The sequence below is a fragment of the Hypanus sabinus genome, chromosome 9 (assembly GCF_030144855.1).
Source record: "Hypanus sabinus isolate sHypSab1 chromosome 9, sHypSab1.hap1, whole genome shotgun sequence".
Classification (NCBI taxonomy): Eukaryota; Metazoa; Chordata; class Chondrichthyes; order Myliobatiformes; family Dasyatidae; genus Hypanus; species Hypanus sabinus.
In genome coordinates this window covers 104,543,301-104,560,521 of record NC_082714.1, presented here as the reverse complement: position 1 = coordinate 104,560,521, position 17,221 = coordinate 104,543,301, and the positions used below count along the sequence as shown (strand labels likewise).

The window sequence follows — 17,221 nt, the reverse complement described above, 5'->3', positions numbered from 1 at the left end:
ATCTGTCCCTCATTTTTTCTCCTTTTAGCCCTTTATGTCCACCAGTTATCTGCTGTTTATCTACATTAACGGGCATTTTACAATAACCAGTTAACCTACCTACATCTTTGAGATGTGGAAGGAAACCAGAGTGCACAGTGAAAAATCACGCCAGCCATGGAGAGAATGTGCAAACTGCACACAGCACCAAATTGAACCTGGCCCTCATCCCAATAATTGAAGCTATCGAAACAATGCTTGTTATGAGCAGTATTACAAGTAAGAATGTGGGATCAATTGCAAAGTCAATATTGAGCTGAAATAGTGCTAATCTTTCCACACTTATGTGTTTGCAATGAAGTAAAAATACTACAGTTTCAAAAAGATAGCTTTTTTTAAAAAAAGCAAGAATATTTGAGATTGTAGAGCTGTTGGCTTACTGATTTGGAGCAAAGTAATTTAGGCAATGACTTGACCTGAACAGTAGAATCAGAAAAGAGCACATGCTTGAAATTCAGAATTAATCTTCTGAAATAATTTAAGCAAATGATAACTTGATTGATAAGGCTTCCTGTAGGAGTAGATGGAAATGATAGTCTCAAATAACTTACATGAAACATTTGGGGCATGTAACTTCACATCAAGATTCACAACAGATCTTAAAGCTTTCCACTAATGTTTTGTTTTCCATTGTTTGGCCTGAGAGTGTATAGTCTGATTTATAAAGACCAATTGCCAAAATTAGTCAGAATTATTATCAACCTATTGCAAGTATAGTACTTTGGTTTTGTTCCTTTGGTGGTCTTAGCTTTTTAATTTTTCTATTGTTTTGTAAGGTCAAAAAGAACACTTTTTAAAAATCAGATGGAATCTCCAAACCTGAATTGATGGTGCAGCACAATTATCACATCCTATAGAAGCTAATTAAAAGAGACGAATGCATTCCTAAAATAATTTTTATTAAATGCGCTTGCTGAACTTTTATCCCAATATCCAATCACTTGTGTTTTTGTCTCACTCCCATATTAGTACCCTAGTTGTTTGTTAGCTGTTCAGGATGTCCACTGCCTACTTGGCATATTAAATCTCTTTTCCAAAGATTAATTGTATTTGGCTATTACCTAGCACCAAAGGATGGCTGTCGAAGCAAAGTACTGAATTGCTTTTAAACATTATTTTGAAATTGTGTTACTTATTGTGTTGTTCAAAACTCAAGCAATTTGTGTTTTTGCACAGCACAGTACAGGCCTTTTGGCCCTTTTAGTTTTGTTTCAGATATAGTTGTGTACATACAGACCCTTGAATGTATCAAAAGATGTAATATTTCTTGTTGGCTACAAATGGTTTCTCTCATGGTGGCATATTTTTCCTTTTGAAGGACCTTCTACGATGCAGAGTATTGACGTCGGGAATTTTTGAAACCAGATTTCAAGTTGAAAAAGTAAACTTTCAGTGAGTATGCCTTGGTTAATAGTTTGTTCTGTATGAATTAATGTCCCAGTAGTCCAGTGCTTGTAGGAAAATGACATTTATTTTTATGGATTTATTGAGTATGCCCAGAAGAAAATCAATCTTAGGGTTGTGACATATATATACTTTGATAATAAGTTTACTTTGAACTTTGAGCTAATGTGTACAGTTATGCATTTGATTTATGACTATTGGTGCATGTGTGTATTCACTTATTTCCCCATTACGTGGAGTTATTGAGTGAACACAAGTAAAGGTAGTTAAACACAATCTCTACATCCACCATCATTTTGACTAAAGCCACCCAATAACGATCAGGTCAATTGTAAGAGGGTTATTTGAATGTTTCCAATGAATAATTATTTAATGAAGATTCGTAAGTGCAAAATTTACCTTGCTAATGAAGAAAATCATACCTATTGTTAACACTTTAATTGAGATAAGGCAGGCAACATGAGTTTAAAAATAATCTGAAGCTTCAGTCAAGTAAGTAAATAATATTTTCTCTGGTTTATCTTCACTGAAATATTTGCCTTGCATTTACTCCTTGCCAAGCAATGACTTATTAATAAAAAACACAAAATGCTGGTAGAACTCAGCAGGCCAGACAGCATCTATGGGAGGAGGTAGTGACGACGTTTCCGTCTGGCCTGCTGAGTTCTGCCAGCATTTTGTGTTTTTTATTTATTTCCAGCATCTGCAGATTCACTCGTGTTGCCAATGACTTATTAACTTGGATTATAAGTGATGACATTGTGTGGCTTCAGTTAAAATAACGGTGTATGTTTAAGAGGTGGAATTAACTACCTTGGGCTCATTTACTACCTCCACTTCAAACAGCTTAGAAAATGGAGTTGACCAGGTCACAGCATAATGTATGTAGCATCAAATAATTGCAATGCCATATAGGCTTTGAGTCTCTTGCCCTCTGTGATTCACCATTATAAAGTCAGTTGTAATATTATAGCCAGCTGTAAGTTAGGCTTTTATACACATGTAGCCCTTTGTCTTTTAATGATTTATTTGTAGCTGAAATGTATAACCTTGAAAGCACATGGCAAACACCTTGTTTTTATTGCCCTTCCCAGATCTAGCTTGATAGGTATGAGTTATAGTTCTAAGCGTTTTAATTGTGAGTTCTGTTTGCATCAGAATCACAATCGAGCAGAAAATATTGCAGTTTCCTCTTTTCCACTGCTTTGCTTAATGTCATCCCATTGTGCCAAAGCAGCAATTTAGGCATTGAAAGGAACTTGTGAGCTTTCATTGCCTGAAAGAGAAGTATTGTCCTGATTTTTTCACTCCACCAAAACCAATACTGCTCCTCATGCACCTCCCTACTCTCATCTTTTTTGATCATTTCATAGCCCACAGTTTGTTTCCATATGTTTATGTCCATAAGTGCACCCTTTTAGATCCTAACTGCCCAGTTCAAACCTGACATGACCTGCTATAAATATGCTGGATGCTGTTTTGGTATAAAAATATTTAATCGATGAATGAGTTAGATAAAGGCTGGTTCAGCACTTCATTGATGTTGATGGGTCCTGTCATTACATAAGCCTCTGAATTGATTTCTTTTGGAGCAAAGAGTTGGTCTTGGACTGAATGCATGCAAATAAGCACTGGATAAAACTGCTGAAAGAAGCAGATTAAGTCCTTGAAGATATCAGGTGATCTCCATGACAGACAGTATGACTGGGAGGAGGTCAAGAGTACTGAAACATATTGTACGAGGATAAAGTTTGAAAATATGGAAATGTGTGCTCTTCAAAGTTAAGTTGAATTTGTGCATGCTGAATGCCTATAACTGGTTTCTGGATAATACATATTTGAAATAATATTTACAGCAATGGTTGAAGTCCTCACATTCAGGTTCAGATTAGTTGTGTCGGTCAGTTTTTAATTTTATACCCACGCTGGTCACTATATACCTGAATTTTGGTGCATCTCCTTGTTCAATCCTCCATTATTCACACTCTCCTACTAGACTTCCACCCAACCAGTTACATACATCTCCATCTAATCTTGAATGCATGTTTATTCAATCACAAGGTAGTTCTTCCTTGTTTTCTATCTGACGTCAAACTATTATTACTTATCCATTCAAGTCACCAGCTGTCTGGTGGCAAATAAATTGAAAACTCTGAGCCGTAGTCATTTTATGTTTTGTTGGTGTCTTTGTAGATCTTCATTTCAGTGTTACAATATATGTAAAATAGCTGTAACTGGCAGAGATCCAACTTTATCCACCAATGATTAAAAAATATCCTCAGCAAAGCTGAAACATGGCTGATTGGAAAATAAATACCGATGAAGGAACTGTCAAAGCTTCAATAAATCTGTTGAGAGAACTTGAGCCGTGTAAATGGCATTCCTGTTGAAGTAAATCTGCATAGATCAAATTACAAATGTAGATTGAAGGCATTCTGGAGAAAAGAAATAATTTTGCTTTTGAGCTCGTAGCTTTCTCACGGAATGATCAAGGCATCTTGAACAACATAATGTAAACAGAATTGTTTGAGTCATTGTTGGAACTGTAGGCTTGTCTCGAAATCGGTGGTTTCATCCATGTTACACATTAATGAACTGACTGGCCATATTTGCTTTGTACTTACATTCTCAAGGGTCCCAATCTGTTTGTGATGACATCAATTTAATTTGAATCAATTACACAAGATTTTGTAGATGCTGGAAATCTTGAGCAACACACACATATCAACTTTTTGAGCCGAAACCCTTTATTAGACTGTTTGACATTAACTATCATTGGGATTGCAATGGAAGTTCATCTATTTCTAGAGAGTTTTGTGCAAATCATTAATAGTACAGAAGCCCAATAAAAGAAAACCTGCTTTATCCTAGAAATATTGCTGATTTTGTTTTAGACTTGAGACGATTGCGGTTTAGAGAATAAAACAAAAAATTAAATGTATGCTCTTAAAGGTTTACAGTGTATGTTTAATTCTATCCATGGATAATTCATGCACTTCAGTATACAAATCCTGAGCTACTGTAATACTAAAAATCAATGATTCAGGCAAATTTGGTAATGTTGACAACACAGGTATAATAATTTTTTTGTGCTTTATTTTTATTTTCAGTTTTGTCTCACTTTCTGAATGTGAATAGTCTTCAATCTGAAGAAATTGCTTTTGCAATTTGCCTTGTTGATTTTAAAATTGATTCAATCGTTTCCCTTTGCAGCATGTTTGATGTTGGAGGGCAACGTGACGAGCGCAGAAAATGGATTCAGTGCTTCAATGGTAAGATTTGAAGTGAATTATTTTATGGCAGGATATGCCTTGATGAATATATATTACACTTGTATAAGATTGTTTGATCAAATTTATCCATTAGCTTGGTAACAGGAAAGCAGGCAGCAATCCAAGGAGAAAGAATGCACAATTATGCTACTAGTTCCAACTTTGCCAGCTTAGTTGCACAAGTTTAACCAGACATTGATTGGGCTTTTGTCCATCTCACTGTTTGGAGGTCTTTTGTCCATCTGTTCACCAGAGGTGTTGCTGTGGTGAAAATCCAGTTCCTCTTCACTTCAATAGTTTGCATCCTGGAGTCAAATTGATGGAGTTTGAAGCAATATGGCCTCAATACCACCTTGTGCAGTTGGATCCTAAGTTTCTTCACTTGCAGACCCCAGCCATTTTAGATTGGCAACAGCATCTCCACAATCACCATCAACGTAGATGCGCCACAAAGCTGTACGCTTAGTCTGCTGCTCTGCTTGCTTTATATTTTTGACTGTGAGGCTAAGCACAGCTCCAATGCCATGTTTAAGTTTGCAACAACACTGTCTTTGGTCTAGTTAAAGGTGGTGAAGAATCAACATGTAGGAGGAGCGGGATTGAAAATCTGGCTCAGTGGTGTCACAACAACCACCTCTCACTCAATGCACCCAAGGAGATGATTATTGATCTTAGGAGGAGTATCCATCATTAGGCACACCACCATGTTCAGAGACAGTTATTACTCATCATCTATCAGGCTGTCCAACAAGAGGGGGTAACCTCACTCATCCCATTACTGAACTGTTCCCATAACCTGTAGACTCACTTGCAAATGACTCCTCATCTTATGTTCTCAGTATTTATTGCTTGTTTGTTTGTTTGTTTATTTATTTTTTCATTTTGTATTTTCACATTAGGCGTTTTTTTTGTACATTTACTGTCCATCTTGTTGAATGCAGACTTACATTGATTCTATTGTGATTCTTGTATGACTGTGATGGTCGGCAAGAAAATTAATCTCAAGGTTGCATATGGTGACATATATGTACTTTGATCATTTACTTTGCAATTTGAACTGTAATCCAGGCTCTCATAAGGTGTTGTTAAGATATTAGCTCATTTTAGGTTGATGATCTGCGTTCAAAGCTTTATGTGTAGTTTTGTACATCTGATACTGCTGCAGTCTCCTGCCTGAAATACTGTTCCATATATGCCCTTCAGGTCTTGTGTTGAAGCCTCATGGGTAACAACCTTCAGTCATCTAAGATCATTTACAGATCTTTTTCTGTAATTCTTTACATCTTGCCTTCCAGGTTTTTGCATTTCTTCAAGCATTTTTAAATTGTAGTTGCTTGACATCTCCTCGTCTCATTAAGACCCAATGCCATTTGTAAAGTTCCATGAGACATTTCGCTGGCTGTAAATGCAAGCACACTCTTTTCCTATTCCAGCCCACACGGTCTAGAGTTCAAATGTTTTGAATGTATCCAATTCCTTTTATTTCACTATTTTATCACCTCCAAGGACCATATTTCCCAAGCTAAGTTGTTAGAATGTTTTTTTTGAGCTCCTCACCTCTTATAACACCCACCTACCCCACATCTGAAACAATTTCCACTTTTTGCACTCACAAAGATGTACATTACTATTAAAATATGCTGATAAAATGTTATAATCCAGTAATAATGCAATTTATTAATGACCTGATCCATAATTTGTACTCTACAAATACTTATTCCTTTGCATTTTTAGTTTCTCCTCTAGGTTGTCGTTATATTGATTACAGACCTTTTGATAATCCTTTTTCCTTTATTGTAAATATTTGATTACCTGGCACTGGCAAAGAACTTTTTGTTGGTAAACCTTGTATCATTTATAGCTTGTCTAGGTAAAATAAATTTCCCCCTCCATGTTTTCTATACAGGCTCTGTGAGATGAGTATAATTTTTCCCCAATTGATTCTTTGAACAATATTAACAAATTTGTATGTGTAAAAAGGATAGTTCACAGCTGTATATTCTCCAATATCGTGCGTATCATTTCAAATACATTTTATGGCTAAAGCAATAGTTCTTGCCATATAGAGAATTGCTTCAGTGCTTCTTTCTCAACTTTAACTTCTGATTGTTACTCAGAATTCCAAATTATCTGCCTTCCATTTTATAATAATTCAGTGTTGCTTTCTATTTTGTCCACATTTTGATTTTCTTATTAAACTTAAAATTATCTCATTACCTCTACATTGCTAAATTTCACTTTCAAAATTTCAGAAATTTTCCTGGTAATATATAACCTGTTTCTGTTGACAATGATTCTGCCACATAGCCTGCAATATCGCTATAGTTGCCAAAGCCATTAGTACTTGAAATAATGAATTATTTCTGTTTAGTACCATTTTGTGTTGTTTTGTTGCTATTGTACTCCAATAATTTTGATTTCTTTGATTAATTCTAATTGATTCAGTCTCATTCTAATTTGTTTTCAGATGTCACTGCTATCATATTTGTGGTGGCTAGCAGTAGCTATAACATGGTTATAAGAGAGGACAATCAGACCAATCGCCTCCAAGAAGCTCTCAATCTGTTCAAAAGCATCTGGAACAACAGGTAATTCTGCAGTTCCTTCAATATTTACATTTACATTGAGACCTTGGAACAAGAATGATCTATTTCAATTCATTGTTGACTTTGTAATTTTGTTTTACCCTAATTTATTCTTTGCTAACTTTAATTTGATTTTTTTTTTAAAAAAATTGTTAACACTTCTATTTGATCCAATGGCCACAGTCAGTGTTTAAGACAGGTGAGAATAAATTCCAGGTTTTCGCTACCCTTCATGTTTAAAAGTCTAGATTGATTTAACTTCTGAATGCCTTGGGTATAATACTAAAATTGAATTAAAACCTATCTCACATTGCAACTGTTAAAAATGGTGGTCACATTTTTGTCGAGCGATGCACAGTTTTCTCAAGTCTGTCAAAGCATCTGAAGATATATTGGTGAAGTAGAGATGCATGATTTACATATAGACCTTCTAGTTGCCTTTGTTGCTGTCCCTTAATACTGATATATCTCTATAAATTGCAGGTAGTAGAAACAATGTGACAGATTAAGTAGTGTTAACAGCCATTGTCAATCAAGTGCAAAGTACCTTCAAGGTACAGCTGCAAGAAACAGTAATGGTTTTCTACATTAATTGTGGTCTAGTCTTCATCTAAGTCACAACAATAGACAAACACAATCTGTCTAAACTAATAAAACACAAACAATTGTAGTATTTCTCATCAATACTGAGTACACCAATTAAACAATAGCAGTCTAGGTTTTTAAAAAAAGTATGTGGACCTCTGGAGTAACAGGTACCTTCTACAAATGCTATTTGGAGTCAAGTGTTCCAATCAAGGAGATGAGATTGGAGGTGTGGGTTGTAGAAGTGTCCTACCCTATATATTTTTTAAAAAGACTCACAGTGTCAGGCTACTAGCTCGGAAAGATCTGTTTATGTGCACCATGCCTTGATCAAAACAACTTTCAGAGGACCTTAGAAGAAGAATTGTAGAGATGGAAAAAGCTACAAAAGCAATTCTAAAGACCTGGGTGTTTCATCAGTCATCATCAGTAAGAGAAATTGTTTACAAATAGAGGAAAGTCAGTACTGTTGCTACTCTCCCTAGGAGTGGGCATCCTGCAAAGATCACATCAAGAGCACAATGTGCAATGCTGAAGAAGGTGAAAAAGAACCCAAGAGTAACAGCAAAAGGCCTGCAGAAATCTCTAGAACTTGTTAAAGTCTCTGTTCATGAGTCCACTATAAGAAAAACACTGGTGTTCATGAAAGGACACCATGGAGGAAACCACTGCTGTCCAAAAAAATATTGCTGCACGTCTCAAGTTTGCAAAAGGCCAGCTGGATGTTCTACAGTGTTTCTGGGACAATGTTCTGTGGACAGATGAGACGAAAGTTGAATGGCAGAAATGCACATTGCTGTGTTTGGAGGAGAAAGGGCACTGGACACCACCAAACCCTCTTCCCAACTGTGAAGTATGGTAGAAGGAGCATCATGGCTTGGAGCTGCTTTACTGCCTCAGGACCTGACTGCTTGCAATCATTGAGGGAACAATGAATTCAGAATTGTATCAAGACATTTTAAAGGAGAATATCAGGTAGAAGTCTGTCACCTGAAGCTTGATAGAAGTTAGATAATGCAACAAGACAATGATTCAAAAGACAAGTAAATCAACAACAGAATAGATTAAAAAAAAGAAAATTCATGTTTTGGAATGGCTGAGTCAAAGTTTTGACCTTAATCCTATAGAAATGTTGTGGAAGGACCTGAAGCAAGCAGTTCGTACAAGGAATCCCACCAACATCTCAGAGTTGAAGTAGTTTTGTAAGGAGGATTGGCTGAAAGTTCCTCCAAGCCAATGTGCAGAACTGATCAGCACCTAAAGGAAATGTTTGGTGAAGGCTATTGCTTCTAAAGGAGGTCATATCAGCTATTAAATACAGGGGTTTGCATACTTTTTTTCAGCCTTCATTGTGAAAGATTAAACAATGTATTCAATAAAGACATGAAAAGTACAATGGTTTGTGTGCTATTAGTTTAGACAGATTGTGTTTGTCTATTATTGTGACTTTGAAGATAAACCCACATTTTATGTGTAATTAATGCAAAAAACAGGTAATTGAAGAGTTCACAAATTTTTCTTGCAACTGCACACAAGTGAAAGAAAGGTTGAAAAATTATTTTATTAGGTAAAAATAAAGCAGTGAATTTGGATGTCCAAGTTACATATCTATCACAATTTGAATACATGAACGAAACTGAAGATTTCTTTCTGTAGAATGTTAATCATTGAATGAAGGGTTTTTTTAAATCTAGGTGGCTGCGGACCATTTCTGTAATTCTCTTCCTCAATAAGCAGGATTTGCTGGCAGAGAAAGTGCTGGCAGGGAAATCTAAAATAGAGGACTACTTTCCTGAGTATGCTCGCTACACTACACCAGATGATGGTAAGTGTTTCATTTTAAAAACTTAAATTGTTTCTCTTTCTCCAGAAGTTCTGTGTGTACATGATATTTTTACTCTCTCTACACAAGAGATCCTTTGTAATCATCCAAGGACTTTCCCAAATAAAAGACTTCCAGTCAGTAATATTTTAGTTGTTGCTTTCTAGTTAATAGTTGATGCTGAGTGCATTGTCATGTGGGAAGAACAAGTTGCCTAATGAACAGTCTTCCTTTCCATCTAAAGATGCAACTGAAACCTTTGCTTCCCTGTTGTTTTTAAAGTGCAGTGTGTAAAGAGAAGATCCCTAATCCACTCTTAAAATGGAATCACCTAACAACTATGTTGCCCTTTTTGAATCAAGGAAAAAGTTAGATTCCTCGGACTGAACAAACTAGTGAGCACTTGAAACACAATAAAAATACCTGTTCTTTGTCGCCTCTCCTACTTTGCTTTAAATATGCTCCTAATGTCATTTACTCTTTCGCAACATCCAGTGTCTACAATTTATCTCCTTAAATGGGATATCATACACAATATTCAGGACTGTTGCCTTGAGGTGAATTAGGGATATTTTCCCCTTGTTACAAATGGTGGACAGACAAGGATCCAGATTACCTTTATTTAAAATAATTTCAGAGGGCATTCTGCAAAAGGGATAGGGCCAAGCACATTTGCTTGAGTCGCATGTTTGAGAAGAAAATTCCAAAAGATCATCAGATGATTTGCTTTAAACTTATTGATTCTAAGATTATTCTGATTTTAGTGTGTTGTTTTCTCTAAGACAAGGACCTCAGAATAGCACCATTTCTTATCAGTGGCAGTTTGAAGTAAATTTTGTGAATGTAAATTCATCAGCAGTTCTAATCTGGCAAATCAGGATTAAATTGCGCATAGAATTGACATCGACTCTGCTGAATGTTTCTCAGAAGTGGTTTATAATGTATGGGTTAACTGTATATTGATCTACTTCTGTACTGAATATTTAATTGTACAATCCTGCACTCTTGGTAAGTAAACCCAGTGTCACTGAATGGACTGATTTGACCCAGTGATACTTTTAAATATGTGGCTCAATGAAACATGTAGCAAAGTTAATGGTGAAATACTAAGGCCTCTTATGCTATAATCTCTTTGTGGTGATGTATGTAAATCTAGGGTGTTCACTTTCTTTTTGCATCCTCTTCAAGCAGCGTGTTCTACAAAAATTCAATCTTGCATATGTTGTGATGGGGAAAAATCATTTCAGTAGTCCATTATGAACCAAAGCACTTGTATCTCAATACTAGATAGTTGCACAGGCCAGGTAATACGGAGATATAATTGAACCAAAGAAACCCAAGTTGTAACCCATCCAGAAGTTATTGCCGGTTTAACACTAGGAAATAACTTGGGGTTGAGAAACATACTTATTTCTAAAATCTCAGTTGGTTTCAGTCCCCATATCTTCAGTTAGATTGCTGTAGACCGGCCATTTAAACACATATACTGGGATATTTGCTTTCAGCCTTAGTTACAGAAATTCCCAGGCATTAACATTTTAACCCAAGAAGGAAGAGAATGCCTTTGTGGATATTGAGCTTTCAGCACGAGATTATGCTCAGGCAATGCAAGAATGCTCATTCCCTGACCACCACTCCATTCATTGCTTAACCTCCTTTGCAGGGATTTATTTTTCCTCAGGAATCGGGTGCCAGCACGATCTTGTTGCTAAAAGCAAGCTGCTTGAAGAACTCAGCAAGTCGGGCAACATCTATAGCAGGAAATGGAGAGTTGACATTTCAGACTGAGCTCTTTTTCTAGACTACTCTTCAAGAGCAAGCTGGAAGTTAGTAGCAAAGTAGATGAAGTTTTTCACATTATTGATGTAGTGCACAGAGCTGGGGCGTGGTAATAGTAGGTTTGGAAAAATGAAGGTCCTCGGTGTCAACTGTCCCATTTCCCTCCACAGATGCTGCCTGACCTACTGAGTTCCTCCAGCTACTTTTTCTTGCTCCATTTCTCTATATCTGCAGTCTTTTTTTTCTCATTTGTATCTCTATGGCTTCTCGCCTGTCAATGCTGTAAACACAAAAAAAAGTACACAGAAGACACCTGGGAATGTGAAAATACTGACCTAACTGAAGCCTCATCCCTGCCCTACCGACATCTTGGCCCGTGTACTCAACTCCTTTAAAATTGACTTTAAATAGCAAAGGTTATCACAATCGGGAAACAAAGTTTGAGTTGTTTGGGAAACTGAGATTTCTCAGTAGTCCAAGCTGAGAAGATAGTATGGAAATTAACAGTGGAGTGTTACAAAAATAGATGTATACAGACATAAAATTTTAATAAATTCTGTAATCCTTAACCACAGTTTGAGATAATGCTCTAAAAATGTGTTTTTAAAGAGATCGTCGAAATGTGTATTTTCAACTTAACTTTTTTTTAAACTGTAGGAATATAACTTTATTTTTAAAGTGTAGATGTCATTTAGATTTAAGCAATTCAGAGAAATGACCACGAGTGTGGAGCTGTTATTTTCTCCCCAGTAAAAATCTGGTGGGAACTTTACAACTCCTCCCTCGGAGTGTCAGACACCCTGAGCCAATAGGCTGGTCCTGGACTTATTTCCCCTTGGCATAATTTACTTATTATTATTTAATTATTTATGGTTTTATATTGCTATATTTCTACACTATTCTTGGTGCGACTGTAACGAAACCCAATTTCTCTTGGGATCAATAAAGTATGTCTGTCTGACTCACCATCAGCCTGGCTTCTTTAAGACTAAAGATCTATGATTCAAATTTCCTTCTGTTCCACGCCACTGTCAGTTGCGTATATGGAGGTCGTCTGCTTATATAAGTTACTATAATGTGACTATAACCAGTTGGTACTCACCTCTATGTTATTGCCTTATTTGTAACAGCCTCACCGGAACCTGATGAAGATCCAAGGGTCACAAGGGCCAAGTACTTCATAAGAGATGAGTTCCTGGTAAATATGCACATTAATTTTAAGCTTTGTAGGATACATCATGGGTTGTAATAGTTGAGATTATATTCAGATACAAATCCATTCTGATGCTCTTTTTCGCTCTTCGTTTTGATCCCTGTTGCTCTGTACAACCTCATAACTATCTCCTCATTCCTCCAGCTTTCTGTGCTTCTGATATGGAATTGCATAACAGTTGCATCACAGAAGGTCATTTGCTCCAAATCTATGCCAACTCGTACCCTTCCAATCATCTGCTCTGTCTGTACTCTTTATAATATCAACCCCTTGCAGAAGCTTCAAGTAATTGTTGTATTTGCTGTCTAGATGCTGTTCTGATGAATTATCTCTACCTACTCCTTTTAGCAAATGTACCTTAATTTTTCAAGTACTCTGTCACTGCAACAAGTATATCTTGTTTAGCTTTTTAGTGGGTCTATATGATGTAATGCTTAAAAATTTCCTGTCATAAAAGTGGTTCATACATATATGCTATACTTCAAACAAAAACAAGACCATGGCACTATCAATGGCTGGTACAAATGGCAGTATAAAGTCTAATGAACAGGCAGCGAGCAACAACTTCATAAACTTTATGCTGATTATACTCTGAGGCTTTTCAGGGATCCTCTGCATTAAATTTTAGAAAAGAACAGGCAGAAAAATCCACAGTTCAGTGTCCTTTATTTGAAAATATTTAATATGTGATTCATTTTCATTATATATTATCCAAAGTATTTATTAATAAAGGAATTAATAAGCACAGGGTAAATTAAGACATCAGCTGGAAGTGTTATCATTCCAGGAAATACAATCAATAGAATCAAATAATAGACCCAAAAAGAGCTCAGTAATACTGAGCAAATGGAACTTTGCAAATCTCTGCAATCCACTGATGGAATGCAGCTTTAAAGTTGCTGTGGGAAGTTCCAGTAATACATATATACAAAAAGCTGCTAGATGACCATATAGTTACAGCATGTTAAAATAACTACTGGATGAGCGGTGTTTGTCACAACCTCTTAGAAAACCTGACTGATGTAAAGTAGCTTGTAACTTAGCAGTCTTCTTTTGCCTTTCAGAGAATCAGCACAGCAAGCGGTGACGGAAGGCATTACTGCTATCCTCATTTCACATGTGCAGTGGATACTGAGAATATCCGCAGGGTGTTTAATGACTGTCGGGACATTATTCAACGTATGCACCTTCGTCAGTATGAGTTATTGTGATGGCAAGCACTTGTCTCTGTGTCTTGGACTCTTTATTTCTCATTTGACTTGCCCACACAGGGTGGAAGAGAACTGGTGCAGTCTCTCTTTGAATGCACCCCTCCACTTTTGTCCCTACTGGCCTCTGTCTCCTGGACAGTATAAGGTGACATCACCTAAATGGCCATGTCTGTGTGGGTTTCCCTACTACTTTAATGAAACCCCAAAAGCCCTAAACAAGGAGTACTTGAAGGATTTTAAAACAACAAATAAAATCTACACTCAATTTGGGAAATGCCTTTTCCAAGGTAATCAGCGCTGTTGTGGGCTCACATAAACCCATAATATCAAACATGTATCCATTCACAGCAACAAGAAATGTGAAGGTACCAAGTCCACGCTGAAGACTAGACCTACTGTGATGTTAACCAGGTCTGACAAGGTGTGGAACGGAGATGCTGAATTCCTACAGATCTGAACAGTGCAAAAAAAAAAGAAATCTGCTTTAAAACCCCACTACATTTTAGAGGGGTATTTTTAAGAAAAAGTCTTTGGCAGTCCTTGGATCTAGATTTTGGTGAACTGCTTTTGGGCTGTGATTGTAGAAAGAATTAACCACACACACTCTTTTAGTTCTCCACAGGTGAACCTTTCGGCTTTGTTCATTATCTTTCACCCAATGATATCCTGTTCCTGCTCCTTCTGGCATCCCTAAGTCCCTGCCAAACTATTTCCTTGTTCCTCCACTTTCCTTGTTTATCTCCCTGCTGGATTATTATTCTTGTACAGACTGTAAAATGTATTATTTTGTACAACTTTATTGAAAATAACTTGTAGAAGATCGTTGTGCCTTGATTATGGCTGTACCTGTAAAATGAGCTAAGATGTAAGTATGTTTGATTGCGCTGTACAGCTTTGTCAGCCCTATCTGCAGCATTAGCTCAAGGTAGGGAATTTATCTGTAGTTTAGTTTTTTTCTGGTTTATAAAGAAGGAAAAATGCTGTTTAGTATATATATAAAAAAGTACAGAATTGTGCAAATTAACCACTTCAGAAGAGTGAGGTCTTTAACAAGTGACCAGACATTGCAACATCATTTGCTTATTTTTTAATTTTAGCTTTAACTCATTTCAGTCTATTCAAATGCAAACATGGCTTGTTTCTACATAAACCAAATTTTGCTACAAATTATAAATGCTAGTCTTTGGTCATTCATAGTCCTTTAAAGAAAAAAAAGAAAAAAAAATTAAACATGTAGGCATCGTGTTAACATGGTGAACTTCAGATCTGGCTCCTCTGGTCCAACCAACAGCACCTGTACTATGTTGGTATAGTTTAATACAATGCAAGGTGTTATCCCTTGTATTTGGCCTCAGAATTCCAGTTGCAAATGACATTTTTATTTCTCTTTTAATAAAGAGATACTTAGAACATTTTGTTTATATATTAACTATACAGTAGCATCAAGTGAAGACGTGTGGATTTTTCTTAAACTTGAATAATTTATGCAAATTATATGCTCAGAACAAGTTGTGGTACAGTACAAAAAAAGCAAAAATCACTGTAGCAATAAGAAAGCATGTAATTTTAGTAACTACTACACTGCTCTATATTTTATACCTAGGTGTTTTGTCTCTGTGAGTATGTTACTTTTTCATGTCAAAGATTACCTGTACAATTTGTACAAAGTCTAAATTACAGTTGTAATAACAGATCTAGTACAGTGTTAGCCTATATTACTCACCACCCCCTCCCAACCTACCTACCTTTTTTCACTACACCTTCCCCAAATTTATTTGACCATGCCATTAGTGTCGCACTGATTAAGTATATTACCCATCACAGAATCTGCCATAAAAAGCACTGTTACGATTCTGGTAAAGATGTGTTTGAAATCATTTGAACTAAACAAGAACCATTGCAAAAGAGTAGATGATCTAAGGTTTGGATGAGGTTTGTTGCTACATGATCCAGAGGTTTTAGGTTTGTGACTTTTTTTTACAATTGATTGTTGCCTGTGCTTCAGAATCAAATTGTGACCTCCAGATACCCCTAAGTGCTCTTTGATCAGTGAAGTATACTTGAAATGCAGTTACTGTTATCTTTCTCTTTTAAAAAGCACTAAATTGCAAATATCTAGGTCCCATGAAGAGCAAAGATGTAGTCATCAGGTAATCTGGGAGGGGCTTATCATCAACTTTGTTGAGTGATGAATAAGGCCTAGAAACCAGATACATATCTTGTGTTCTTCTTTCACTTCTGACAAGCTCAGCAACCTGAGTTGTTAACGTTGCTTCCATCTCTACAGATGCTACCCTTTGTTAGAAAACTTTGTGATGGGTGCTTGTGGTCTCAAGTGAATCACCTGTTTCCATGGCTTATGACTCTTGATTATTGGTCAGCACATATATATTCTACAGAAGATGCAGGAGATTGAGCTTCTTGAACTAGTTGTGTTCAAAAAGTTAGGTATACTGTCGAGGTAAACGGTAACATTATCATATGCTAAGTGTGAATGAGGAGATATAGGTTGAAAGAGGTACTATTTTATTTATCCTACAGTCTGGCATTCTATAAGACCATAACACATGGGAGCAGCATTAGGTCATTCGGCCCATTGAATCTTCAGCATTCCATCATGGGGTACTTATTATCCTTCTCAACCCCATTCTGTCTTCTTCCTGTAACTTTAACATCTTTACTCCTCAAGAGCCTATCAACCTCTGCTTTAAATATACCCAATAACTTGGCATTCCACAGTGCTTGTAGCAGTGAATTCCACAGATTCACTGCCCTCTGGCTCAAGAAATTCCTCCTCATCACTGTCCTAAAGCAATGTCTTTCTATTGTGAGACGATGCCCAAAGACCCAAGACTCCCCCACTATAGGGAACATATGCTGCACGGCCACTCTATCTAGGTTGTTCAGTATTCAACAAGTTTCAGTGAAGTTCTCCACCCCCCCCCCCCCAAATTCTTATAAACTCTTATTCTAGCTGTATTTGAGGAAATATAAATGTTAAAGATTTATTCTGTGCATTCCAGTATTCTCGTTAACTTCCTGCATGGATGGTGTTTGACATGACATAATCTGTAGCTGAATTACAAATTGTGTTCTCTATCAAGATTTGCAAATAATGCTAACAGAAATTTGTTGGTGTCCATTAAATTGCATTCGTGCGTAACTCTACATCATTACCATATAGAAGGGAGCAGAGTGTAGGAGAAGAGAATTAAAGGTGCTTTGGAACAATAGCATAGTTTGGGGCGAGGATGGAACTTGGCCCATGGGTCCTTGCCAACTCTAAAGTCTCTTCACTTTTCAACCAACAG

At 36.6% G+C, this 17,221-nt stretch overlaps 1 protein-coding gene across 4 annotated transcripts in view; it reads left to right on the top strand.

Annotated features, from left to right (window-relative positions):
• LOC132399693 (guanine nucleotide-binding protein G(s) subunit alpha) overlaps positions 1-15,603 on the top strand; it is a 303,414-nt gene extending 287,811 nt beyond the window's left edge. For all 4 annotated transcript variants that reach the window (XM_059980353.1, XM_059980354.1, XM_059980355.1 and 1 more), the window contains 6 exons: positions 1,358-1,431; positions 4,657-4,715; positions 7,183-7,303; positions 9,580-9,710; positions 12,617-12,684; positions 13,764-15,603. In XM_059980353.1, coding sequence (XP_059836336.1) covers positions 1,358-1,431; positions 4,657-4,715; positions 7,183-7,303; positions 9,580-9,710; positions 12,617-12,684; positions 13,764-13,910 — 600 coding nt within the window. In that variant the 3' untranslated portion in view covers positions 13,911-15,603. The remainder of the gene's footprint in view (positions 1-1,357; positions 1,432-4,656; positions 4,716-7,182; positions 7,304-9,579; positions 9,711-12,616; positions 12,685-13,763) is intronic.
• The last annotated feature ends 1,618 nt before the right edge of the window (positions 15,604-17,221 follow it).